The sequence below is a fragment of the Convolutriloba macropyga genome, chromosome 2 (assembly GCF_964194025.1).
Source record: "Convolutriloba macropyga chromosome 2, txConMacr16.3, whole genome shotgun sequence".
Taxonomy (NCBI): Eukaryota; Metazoa; Xenacoelomorpha; order Acoela; family Convolutidae; genus Convolutriloba; species Convolutriloba macropyga.
Genome location: NC_134469.1, coordinates 68,540,054 through 68,553,355, shown reverse-complemented (window position 1 = coordinate 68,553,355; position 13,302 = coordinate 68,540,054). Strand labels below are relative to the sequence as shown.

Genomic DNA, 13,302 nt, shown 5'->3' with positions numbered 1-13,302 from the left:
CGGCAAAATTTGACTGAAAAAAAGCAGTTGAGCATGTAGTCCCCCCAACTAAAGGTGTTCGGCTCATAAAGAGCTCGTTGTCCAATTACAGTAGATTATAACATCAAAAAAAAAATAGTTTAATTGGAGTCACATAAATTAATCCAAAAATTTATCACCTTATTTGCAAATTTTGTTGCAGAGTGGTCAGATGCTAAAAATCTTACAAAACTCTTGCAAAATGATGCATAATCATACTGCAGTCTTGCAGATAAGAGTATTTACAGATAACTGCCCCAGTGTGACTATGAAATCAACAGTTCATTTTACTTCTTCAAAATTGGTTCTTGATCGCCGTCGCACTAGTTCTGTTAACGTTTTACAGTGGAAAAAAATGATTCCAAATTTGGCAGGAGAAGCAGACATTACTTGCCTTTTCAAAGATATGATAAGAAGACCTATCATAACAAGTGATCCTGCGGCATAAGGAGCCAAAAGTCCAGTAGTGACCAGGTGTTGGATGATCTCAATTGGCAACAGAGTGAAGATGCGCTCACATAGATAGAGGTTTGAGTCGAAGTCAGTTCTGAGGACGTTTGGGTCCCACGTGAACAATTTGTAGTAGAGGAATTTAACAATGTGGTTGCCTTCCTCGACATTCAGGTACATCTTCAATTGTAAGCTAAATAAAAAAGAGACCCTTGCATGAGTTATTTTTTTCGTTATATCAGTCCGTTTCATAATCTGTGAAATACTTTTTCTATGATTGTTGAGATCGTTGACAATTGATTACTTTTTTGTGCCGATTTGTGGTAAATCATGACAACTTTTGTTAACAAAATATTTGATATTGTTGAAGTTAGGGACAACAAAGTTATAGAGTGTGTTCAAAAACAATTATATATAGGAGTTTACCTGGAAAACAGTGTTGATGAAATTGTAACAGCAATAGCAAACACAGCCAGTATGCACTTCAGAGAAAAGTAACGAATTCTCGGGGCCATATCGCCAAACGTGATCAATACAAACGTTGCAATCGGAATGAAACTAATTGGAATCGAGACCCATATAAATTTATTTCCAAACTGTGCCATTGAACAGGTCATAAGCGAAACCCACTCTATCCACAACAGCAGAATTGTTTCACGTTTTGGAAGTATATCAACAAGAGCTGCGCCGAAAAGTGCCAGTGACGTAAGCATCAAAACGAATTGGTTGAACTGCCAAAAAGACAAAACAGAGAACAGGCCGTATACGCACATAAAACCAAAAGGAGTTTCTTCAGCTTGGATGTTCCTGGTTTGTAAATTGCGACGCAACATAGTATAAAAAGGAAATAAAAAGGGGTTGCCCAGTTTTCACGCAATGCGGGTGATTGGTCAGCTCTAGTGACGTCAGAGATGTTGATTATGACCAATGACGCGCAGATTAGTGAGCCTGAAGCGAAATATTTACAATTCATTTCTGCTAAAAGATAAAAGAAGAAATATGGCTCATCACTTAACAATATTTCTTGGAATATAGAAAACTGATGCAAGCAAGACCCGAAGGAAAGCTTTTTAGGTGCTAAAATTATTTCGGTGTCCCAATTTTATCCCTTACTGGTAATAGTTTGAAGAAAAACAAATTCATTTTGTTGAAACGACTTAGAGCTGTTTAAAATTAACACGGCTGCTCCTTTGTTTTCAATAATATGTTTTTTTAAGGGCGTCAGACCTAATGTTTTCTGAAATTTTTCTGACCAAAGCTTAATCGTATTGTAAAAAATATTTCGTCTAGGCCTCTAGGCCACCTTTTTGACTAGGCCTCTTGAAAAATCGTTCAAGATAACACCATCAGACAATGCGTGACAACAGATGCATCTTGTATTTTTCGCATTTTTATAAGATTACCCTTAATCTGGCAAGATCAAACAAAGTAGCCAGCCGGTATGAGCTAGAGGCCAGCTCAGATTTATCAACCAAATTTGAACTAGTAAAATGCAATAACTCAATTTCTCACTCACCAATAAATGACTGAGAGACAACATAAGCTGAACTGATCAGACTGAAAGAGAGTAGGGACTGGATTGTGAACAGAACTCTGACGTAAAACATCATTGGATGGAGTGACTTGAGACCAGAGTGTCCCACAAATGTCAGGTAGGCTCTAGCCACTGCAATCTCTTGAAATATATTGAATCTCTCTATTATGTTAATTGTACGCCCAAATTCAGTTCGGTTGTCTGTTTGAATTGCCTCCAAACCACGGTCAAAGCCCTAAAAAAGGAGAAATGGAAGTGCATTCTCTTTTGAAACTTTCTACCTCTTCAAAATTTTTGCTTTCTATAACTCCTTACCGTGCTCCACTCTACTGGTTATTAATTGCCCAAAAACATTAGAATTGAATGATTGTGACACCGATATTTTTAGGAAAAGCAGCGACGTTTCACAATTTTTCAATTCTTTTATGATAATTTTTGATCTCTTGTAAAAGAAAGAAGTTTGGAACTGGACACTCTTCACCGCAAAAATTATAAATGAACTGTTTTTAATCCAAATCATAAACATGAATAACTGTGTGAGAAAAATGCTTGAAAAATTGCGTAAAGAGTTAAACAAAGATTTGAAGACTTCCTCATCCTCTCTGAGCACGCGAACCGTAAAAAAACATTGCAAAATAGAAAAAAATGAGCTCAATTTTTTGAGCGTTAATAAAAAAACATCAGATAGAACTCAATTTGTCCACCTTACATGGCCCTTATGCGATACTTGCTTTAAATCGTGTATATTACTATACTCTCATTGCAAGAGCATAAATTCTTTGTAACTAGTTTAGCTGACTTCAGGATGAATTATAATTTAGTCCCCTTATCCAAAAATAGTGACCACTTAAACGCAAAAACCTGTAAATGAATAATAACAGATTCAAAATAGAAGTTTTTTTCATTTTTTTAAGCTGAACAAAACTTTATCTCAAATTAACTCAGTTTCATCAATTTGAAATAACAAGAATACGATCAATAACAATATAGCCGGTATATTAAGGAAAATAGCCGCTGATTGCCTCCATTGACTTAAGATAGGAACAAAATAGTAGGAGAAAATAAAACTGAACATTGGCGACCGACAGCCTCAAAGTGTTCAAAAATTTTCTAAATTGGTTCAGTTTTTATGATTCAATATGGTCAACAATAAAAAAAAATAATTGTGGTTCCTGAGTGCGGAAGTGCATTAGGCCTACAGTAGCCTGTTCTCAGCTGTCCTTTTTTCTTATTATTCCCCACATTTCAGATTGAGATTTTTATGAGCAGCATTGCTCTTTTTGGCGACTATAGCCACTTTTTGCGTCTGAAACTTTCACGTTGTACCATTATTGCTCCCAACACTGGTCAAGCTATGGTGAACCTTAAGCTATGGTTAAGTAAGAGCTCATCCTCACACAGACAGCTTCACGGATGCTGGGGTTTGAACTCTCAATCATTGGCGTGTGAACCATACACCTTAATTCTCGGCTATCACGCCATTCTCAATTAGAGGACAATCAATTTAATACTAATACGGTTAAGCAGTATACTCAAAAAAATATTGATAATTTAATGCACTAAACTTCAAAAAATAAATCTTTTTGCCTGAGCTTTTTTGGCAAATCTTTTTTGGCAATTTCTTTTGATTTCGCTTTTTGACCTTGGCGTATTTCGGCAAATTCGCTGGAAAAATTCCAAATTCCAATCATTTGCAGCAATGAAATATGCAATACAGAAGTCAAACGTGAAAATTGTGAATTAAATCAAACTAAAACAAAAAATGTATTAAGAAATTTAGCAGTGCCAATTTTTAGCTACAATTCAATAGTTTTGATTAACTTAACAAAAAAAACTATAGCTGGAAACTACAATTGACTCAGAAAAAACAATTGGTAATGTGGATAGCGAAGGGAGTTCGAGCTTCTAATTGATACATCCAAGTCAAAATATTGCATAAAATTGTGAACCAATTTGGACTGCAGCAAGAATGCTTTACAATGATTACACAAAACAAGATAATCAATTTTTTAATTCAATTCTTGTTTGCAATTTTAGACCTTTTCCGTTTGTGCTCACCCCGGCATAGTGTGTGCATATTATTTGCAAGCCCCAGACACACGTGCCATATTTTTACATAACTATTTACTGTCTAATGACACGTGCTCAGTAACTGGGGGTGAATAACGTATTGGGGGCCAAATTAGAAGAGATCCGCTGTTTTTAATCTAAAGATGTAATGGTCACTGAATTGCGATCTTAGTTCTATTGGGATCTAACACGGTGAGCTTTTTTGGAGGCTCTTATGATAAAATTTGTCAACAGCACATACAGTCTAATAGTACAGTATATCTGTTCAGTGTTCCTCCTTTCAATAGGCGGAATTCAAGAAATCCTATAGCTGGAATTAATCACTGTTGAATCATTGTTGCATCATTGAATCAATTGTTATAACACATTCTCTTTAGTTCTTAGATTGTGGCTCAGCCCAAAAGGCATCTAATGATACTGAAACGACATCTGATCATACTTTGATCTGCTAGCAATGGTTTTTACATTAAAACTCTATTCACTGCCATATCTGATTGGAGCGTCATAATGCCAAACCATTCTCCAATCAGATCATGTCTATATTTTCCTCTGACCGCAGAACCGACCCCTTCTAGAACACTACACAATTAAAATTCTCTCTATTGAGGCAAAAATAAAGTAAAAACAACATTGACAGAGCGCAATTTTTCTGCATAACGTCAATTTCGGTTACATATAAGCGGTGACAGAGCTCAATAAAAGTTTTTTTACACTTCAAAATTATTTACAATTTATAAAATTTGACTTGGATCAGAGCGCTGTCTTTTTCTACGACTCGAGGCTGAATTATGGTGATATATTTTTTCAGTGCTATTTTTACAAAGTGAAAACATTTAAAGGATTCATAGCACATATTTCATAAAATAAGTTTATCATTTCTGTAATATATGTAGTTTTTACTTCTTGATCTTGTTAAGTCTTTTACAGTGAGTTTGGGTGACATTTGTGAGCTAAATGAATTAGCAGGGAGTTTTTTAAGGCTTGTTGAGAACAGCTATCAAGATTTCTTTCTCAGTTTTTAGAGAACATTATTTCAAAACATCAGGTTTTTTAAATTTAATTCCTTTCTGTTTTCTCGTTTTTTTTCTCATTTTCGATATGTATCTTTGGTTATCTGTTTGCGTCGCTTGAATTTTTTGTTGAACACACTTAAATCATAGCAGACAATATAATATAAACAAAGTTTTCAGAGAAACACAAAAATGAAAAGTTTATAATAAAAGTTCTTCATTTTTTTCATTTCCCCTGAAAATTCGTTTCCTCAGTTTGGTGTTTCAAACCGAATGGTATAATGAAGCTAATGTTTTTACTAGTTTCTGATTGGCTTGGGTGTATGTTATGTTTTACTTCGAATCAATTCCGGAGTCCTGCGGTCATGTTTTTTTCTTAAGATCTGCTTGCACATTTTCATGATCTTTGATGTCAGATTGGAGTGCTGAAATTATAAACAGCAACTAAAGCGAAAAAGCAAGCAGTTTTGCCCCGTGAAATGTTTAAAGTACAGTGGGGAAAACTGTTTGAAGGAATTGCTTTCTCGCTATTGGTTCACATGCAGATTTTTGACATTGATTTTTACTGTTAGTTTGATATGATTTTTTAAAAATAGTTTTCCCAATCCATACATAGTCCATTCCAGGTCTAGAATTTTTGTTTAGTCGATAGAAATTCTCTGAATTGTGTCGGGATTTGCCCTGCTATGTTTTTCATATTATAACAAGAGTTCAGAATATGAACTGATTTACAAATTTAATTTTGTAATTTTTATTTTACACAATTAAATTTGCAAATTGAACTGATTTTACAAATTCAATTTTGTAATATTTATTACAATGTATTTCTACGCATTTTAAGATTCTTTTCAGCAACTGTAGCGGTCTGATTTTAACAGCTTACTTTCTTAATGAATAGCCCTTCGTTTAAGATTAGCAAAAAATATTTTGTCACTGCTTTTGCTAGACGTTAATAAATACATGAGGTATTTTTGAGATGCCAAATATTTTTTATTATTATTATTTTGATGGACTATTATGCAATTATTTACGGATTAGAGTTTCTTTCACTTCCGCCTAATTAAAATGATTTTAAAAATTTATTGGAGAAAACAGTGCAAGAAAAATAGTGAAACTGAGAAAGTTGTTTAGTAGGCAATTTTAAGTCTAAAAATAAAAACAGAAATACGTTCCATAATCAGGGTGTTGACTTTGATTCTAACTTCGTGCACTTCAACAAACCACTTGTGATCAGACGTTCTTGCTGTTGAAAACACCACTGATCAGAATTTTTTGAGATCAAATTTTGCGTCTGATTAGACTATTGTACGTTGATCTCTAATTTTGACCGTCCCAGGCCGAAGTGACCTCTGATCAGACCATGTCCAGACCATTGTCCAGATTTTTGAAGTTTTTCCAGATTATGAAATTCGAATGCATGATGCGCTGGCATGCGCTCGATCAAGGTTGAATCGGAAAAACAGTAATGATCACATGCTGCGTGATTAATTAGTAATGTACATAGCACCATCTGGATTCATGAACGATAATGGGTGAACAGAATGGATCCAAAATTTGTTTTATACAATGTTTTTTTCTGCAGGGTCAATCAACTAACTGCAGCAGTGATGATGTCTTTCATGTAGGAGTAGTAGAGGCCACTTTCAGTCCTGAAGGAGATCTCCTTCTCCACTTGGGAGATGTGGGAAAACCAGAGCTGGTTCTCGTGCACAGAGTACAGCACCCACCCGAACACACACGACGATGCCGCGCCCAACACCAATGCACACACAGTTCGCACACCTATAGAACGACATTTGACTCCAGCACGACTTATTTCATGCTTATTCTCAGGTTTAGAACTCGACTTATGAAAAGACTGTACTCCAACATAAAGTGTCATGAAAAGGCCAAACTTCACCAAAACTACTTGCAAAATTACGACTGAGATTTTAGTCGTCCATACTCGTCCATATTCAAAATTCAAAAAAGATCAATACAGTTTTATTTAAAATTGTCAGTGTCAGTGATTCCTGTCAATTATGCTAGCAAAACTGATCGTTGCAAAGAGGTCAATTTGGTTCGGAAGGCCAGTGGTGCATTCTCAAAACGTACAGAACATAAATTACATCCTAAATTGTTTTTAATAGCTGTGAAGCGATAGCGGCTATTATTGGGGACATCGTGGTTGTTTTTAAAACCCAAGAATTGGATTGTATTGGTGATCTGTCTTTTTTTGTAAGATGTTTTCACATCTTTTTTCATGACTTTTAGCTTTCAAAACGGTATAAACAGGTAAAGCTCAGCGGCAATTACGTTTCATGAGCGGCCCTTAGCTGCGTTCAGTAGTCTTTCAAGTTCTGAGATTGTCGAAGCTACTGGTAAGGCCGTAAATTAAGGTTAATAGGTCATTGTTAGGAGTTTTCGAGCCCAAAAGGTTTTTAAAATTTTTCCAATTTTTTTTTAAATATTGTGTCTTTTCTTGGGTTTTCACAGCCTAAGTATCACGAAACCTCCTCTAGGGTTTGATAATAGGTTACTGTATAGTTCATATTGATATTGGAACGCTTTTCAATATTTTAACACCACAATTTTTAGCAATTTCTTGATAAAACTTGCAAATTTTTCTTTTTCAAATTTTTTAATACTCATTGTCATCATTTAACTTTTTCCAGCCTCCGGTTTCCGCAAACTTTTTTCTAGGGTTTGATAATAGATTACTGAAAATTTCCTAGTGGCTATGGAATGGTTTTCAGCATTTCAATATCACAACTTTTTGCAATTTTTTTTTTAAAAAAAGCTTGCCGTTTTAGTCAAGTTTTTTTTGAAAACTTTGTCAATATTTCAGGTTTCTCCAGAGTGAAGGCCAAATAATCTCTTTTAGGGCTTGAGGTAGGTTACTGCATAGTTTCTGGTGGCAATGAAATAGATTTCAATTATTCAATATTGCGACTTTTAGCAGTTTTTTTAAACTTGCATATTTCAAGTAATTCTTTTTAAAGTTTTCCAATTTTTTTAGTTTTACAGGCACTATGGGCCCAAAAACTTCCTCTAAGGTTTATTAAAAAAAACTAATTCGTAGTTGATAGAGGCAATAAATCGGTCAGAATTTTAATAAAACAAGTTTTATGGGTTTTTTGATGAATATTTTCAAACTGAACATGATCATGTTCCAATTTTATCGAGGTTTATGAGCCAGTGAAAACATTTGAAGCTTGAATGAGGGATAATAGATAGTTTCGGGAGACAGTGAAACGTTTCTGAAAATTTTTTATCACGATACTTGGCAACAATTTGTTAAAGTATGCAATTGTTTTCAATTTTTAAATTTTTTTGTCATTTTCTGAATTTAGCAATCTTTACTGACCCATAAAGTTTTTAAGTCTCGCAAATGGGTTACATGACAAAAATCTAGAGACACAAAATGGTTTTAAACCTTTTTTGCGAGTTTTAGACCCTTTTTTAATTTTTGCGTTTTTCGAAGCATTGGTCCCTTATTTTTTGAAGCAATTGTCACATTTCTCGAGTTTACCTTCATTTGGTGGCAAATAAATCTCTTTTGAGGCTTGTGCGTGAGTTAATGAGTATTTCGAGTTGTATCATGTCGGGCCTTCAGACTAAATTTTCGACAGTTTAAGAAATGATTTTTTAAATTAAGTGTGTTTGATTTTTTCAGTTTCTCAACTTTTGAGATGGCTTGGATTGTTCTATCGATCTGCTCGTCAGGTATATTGTCAATTTTTGTCTGTTCATTTCATTGAATTGTATTTAAAGACTTCTACCGCTATGCTTTCTTAAATTTGTTGTATCCACCGATGATTCTTGCGACCGTTGACTTTTTAAATTTCAGTGACTTCTACTGCTTTGCCGTTAACATTTGAGTGCTCAACGTTTTTTCTTCTGCTTTTTGGTCAATTGCGTGACTTATCCGACTTAAAAATTACTTCTGAACTCACTTAAAGAACTTTAATGTTAATGAATTTTTACTGGTAAAAGATCAATAGTGTGTATCTAAGTAGTGCCCAACGTATATGCCCTACTTCTTGTGTTCTAGATTCTTCAGTTTTCTATTTCGAATAATAATTTTGATCAAGCTCTATTAGGGTTTTTAATTAATAGCGCGTGTGTGCCTTATAAAAATGACAGGCCGGATTTAATCCGAAAAGTCTAGTGGTCTATTAAAAGACTGGTGGTTAATCTATCTATCTTATTTCTTTACTTTTTCAATTCCGTGGGAGGCCACAAGCGTCTATTGTGGCTTTTTTCTAGCAATCTGCCGGCTATGCCTGTCAATTATTTATCACTGGATTTAACAAAGTTAGTTAAAATGCAAAGTTAATCGTTTCAAACGTGGCGGTCAAGCAAACCGATAGTCAGCCATGCCGAATTTTGAAACTGAGGTCAAGTAAGGCGAAAAATTTTGGGATACCCGTAATTTAAGTTACCCCGCGAGGGCCGCGATGACCAGCCGGTGGTTTCCGGATTACATCCCTCAGCGCATGAGAGGTTTGGCCATGGACAGCGGTCCGCTGAGGCTCGTACAAACTAGATGTCTAAAAATTACGTATTTTTGCTTCTTTGGTGCATTGGAATATATTATGCTTTAAAATACTATACGCTAAAATCCCATGCGCTTTAAAATACTATGAGTTGATTGTAACGGTTAGCATTATTTTATTTTTGATAGAATACATAACTATTACATAAGTTTCGGCTTGTTTTTATGTCGGCTTACTTTTACTTCGGCTCACTTGCCTTCACCCGTTTCAAAAGCCACTATGAGGTAATTAAGCATTATACAGATCTCGTGAACGATCGTAAGAAGGCCGGTAAAAATAACCAAGCTACACTTAGCTAATTTTTGAATTGCGCTGTAAATGGTTATATTTGATTTTCCGCGATTTTATCATTTTTCATGAATTGTGTAAAGGTTTTAGGTTCTTTTCTTCGCTCAATAAGTTCAGAAAAATAACTTACGATTGACCAGCGAACTCATATAGGCAATCCATATTTTTTCAGTTGTCCCATCTGGCTTATCCAGTTTCGAATAATTACTGCCGTTTTTTCCGTTGCTCCCTGAAGCTTTAACATTTTCAGGTGCAGCAGACGAGGGGTCGCTGGATTTTACACGTCTTCTCACCATTTCGAACTATATAATGATGATGGACTTTCAGAGTAGCACTGGCTATTTATTCTTAGAAACTTGGAACTGTTTTCCGGGTTCAATAGTGTTGCATAGGGTAATCTAATGCTCATAATTTTGCATGCTAATAATTGGTACATTTAGTTGTGAGGGTTAGTTGCACTTCTTATTGAGCTATGCAAAAAATATCAACACAGTTAACATGTATTAATTTATTCATCAACGCATATTGAAGCAAAAAATTGTTCATGGGTTGAGGGAAACAATTCCAAAGAGTCAGCTGCTCTCACTTAATTTGGCGATTACGTCTGGCGGTTTCTGAAAGTTTTAAAAAATTGTAACTAAATAATTGCTCAAGTTTTAAGAATTTATATACACAGTTTAAGCGTTTAATGGAAACACCAGTTTTTTTCTCCACTTATATGTGTGTGTTATGAAAGAACAGTGCTGGTGATGAAACACTATCCCGCTGAGCAGAGAATTTTTGCTACTTAATTATTAACGCACTCATTCTATATAGCCAAATGCAACAAAATAATTGTATGTTGAACGGAATGATTCACCAAAATGTATATCACTAAAAAAACAGAGATGCTTCACTTCCGCAATAACAGACCACATATGATCATTTAAAAATGATTTTACTGTTTTGTAAAAGTGAGGCAGTGCAACCCAGCTAACCATCTTCATTGAAATTAAGTTGACCTGGGGTTGCAACTAAATTGACATATTCTGCCCCCCCCCCCCCTACTGGGCATATAACTGTTTCGCCACCAGGCGAACGTGTTATTTTTTCAAATAGTAACCTGTCGTATAACAGCACATATGTAATTGGTGGGCGCAACATTGGGGGGGGGGGGGCGATAGATCCGCAACGGCATTGAATTTTAGTGCCTGCTGAAAAAACAATGAGCAAAAATTGGGATTTTGCTGAACGGTCTGAAAATTTAACATAGATGAGCTCACCCACGCTGAGGTCCCACGCCAAAATGACCTCTGATGAGACAATCCCAGACCATAAACACCTCCATATTTTCTCTCTGATGATTGACTTGACCCAAAGCTAACAAACCTAAAAACTGAGATGGATGAAGTCATGACTCAGTACTGAATTAAGTTGCAAATACATGTGCTTGTCAAGAACTTGAGTTCAATACAGAACGACTCATAGTCAGGGTTTTGTACAAGGTTTTCGTCACTGTTTTTCGCTCCTCGATTTGTTCGGACAGTCTAACTAGTGCATTTTTTTTACTCAAGTGTGCTGATCTAATAGTGAATTCAGTTAGCCCAGAGTATGCTATAATCAGTTGCGACTGTACGATACTTAAATCGTGGTCTGCTTTTTCCTAATCACAAGTGCATGAGTAAATGCATATTTGAGTAGCTGCACCCCCAACAATGTAGGTAGAATTCCCTACATTGATACGTTAGTGAAAAATTGTGGAAATCCACTATAAACTATGGCGAAATTAGATTTCGGATCTCTCTAAACCATTCATAGTGAACCAGCGACAATTTTTTGCATTGCAGAAACTGTATAAGTTGTCTAAGTCTTCGCTGATTTTAGGGTCCTATGAACAGAATGCTGACCCTACAAGTGGAAATCAATCAAATTGTCACAGGAAACGGTTACGTTAAAGCAGAGTAACATTTCTCAGACCTCTTAATCAGTAGCCTTATTGATATTGATAGAACGAACAAGCTTTCATAGTTTTTTCAAGTTTGTGTTGAAAGGCCCAGCCTTGTCTAAGAGTACATTAAATGAACGTTTACCTTGCTGGAAAAAAGTAACTTAAAGTAATCAGAAGGGTGAAAAGACAGATGTTAAAACTCTTCTTGTGAACTTTAGTTTTTGCTACCTCTTCACACGATTGCCTTTTACGGCTTGTGGTGATATAAGCGTTTGATAGATTACTTTGTGGCTGTTTTTATGACGTTTTGTAAAGGAAACAAGTAAATTTTCAATTAATTCTCCTTTTGTGTCTTTGGGCTGTCACAGTTGTTAATTGGCGAAATATTCATTGCCAATTAAAAGAAATCACGCTGCCTGATTATTTTACTCCACCAGCAGCAATTCCGTCCAACATTTTTCTGAAACTCAAAGCTTTTATTATTTTTGTTTGCGTTGTTTGCAAAACAAAAACTTTATAAAGTGAATGCTCTGATTTGAACTGCTCAGCTATACTCAAGTCCAAATTGTCTCCACTTTCTTCAGCTTTCATATCTTACTTTCCTACTCAAAGAATATCTTCCTACTAAAAATCGCTATAATGTATAATTTTGTCCATTTTTGCTTAGTTCTGGTACTGGTTTTTACAACAACCCGTATTGCGGCAATAAGCCACAAAGATTACAAACAGGCCGTGGCGACCTTTGAATTTGGTAAGCGGAACAGTCGGATGCAACTCTACACCACAAAGCGCTCACTTGCCCGGGAGCTACCCGCGCCCACGCATCAACAATTGACGGAGGGTGGGGAAGCGGATGGTGGGGAGGAAGTTGAGAGGCTGGGGGAGGAATTGGTGGATTTGTTGATTGGAGTTTCCAGGTGGAACAAACGGAAGATTCCGCCAGTGTTCGTGACAACAGACAGCAATGGTGATATGAGAGACATATTTACAACCTACAACTGAGGCAGCCCCCACCAATTTGATGCAAAAATGATGTCAGTTGAAACTCTATGTCATTTGAATTTATTTACAATAAGAATGTTGCTAGAAAGATCTTGAACGCAATTTGTGCTATTTTTCAACTGTTAAATGGCTGTGACTAAAATATGTTGATTTTCGCAATGTTATAAATTAAATTTCTGAAAATGCTCTGTACGTCTTATTATAATAATATCGCAAATCTTACACTTTTTTTCAAACTCACCGCAAATCTTACATTTTTTTGCAATTTTTAGCGGGGACACCTCGACCCGGATAACTACGCCATCAATTTCAATAATACGTTTTGTCGCCCAAAAGCCCGAGTGCACCAAAAAATGAGTGGCTGAGCTTTGTGTGGCTCAGAATCAAATCTGGCTGAAAACAAGACCGTAAAAACTTGAACAAATGACGCCCCTACAACCCTATACACACACTCACACACATGTT

The 13,302-nt window shown here is 35.7% G+C and overlaps 2 protein-coding genes across 2 annotated transcripts in view; one reads left to right on the top strand and one right to left on the bottom strand.

Moving 5' to 3' along the window:
* The window catches only part of LOC142334978 (protein C-mannosyl-transferase DPY19L3-like), a 29,250-nt gene extending 19,046 nt beyond the window's left edge, over nt 1-10,204 (bottom strand). Inside the window, 6 exon segments of the mRNA XM_075383305.1 lie at nt 413-661; nt 895-1,207; nt 1,210-1,416; nt 1,985-2,237; nt 6,680-6,864; nt 10,039-10,204. Of these exon segments, the coding sequence (XP_075239420.1) occupies nt 413-661; nt 895-1,207; nt 1,210-1,416; nt 1,985-2,237; nt 6,680-6,864; nt 10,039-10,204 (1,373 nt within the window).
* Nucleotides 1-13,302, top strand: part of LOC142334647 (small ubiquitin-related modifier 2-like) — a 442,392-nt gene that overhangs the window by 15,269 nt on the left and 413,821 nt on the right. The window lies entirely within an intron of this gene.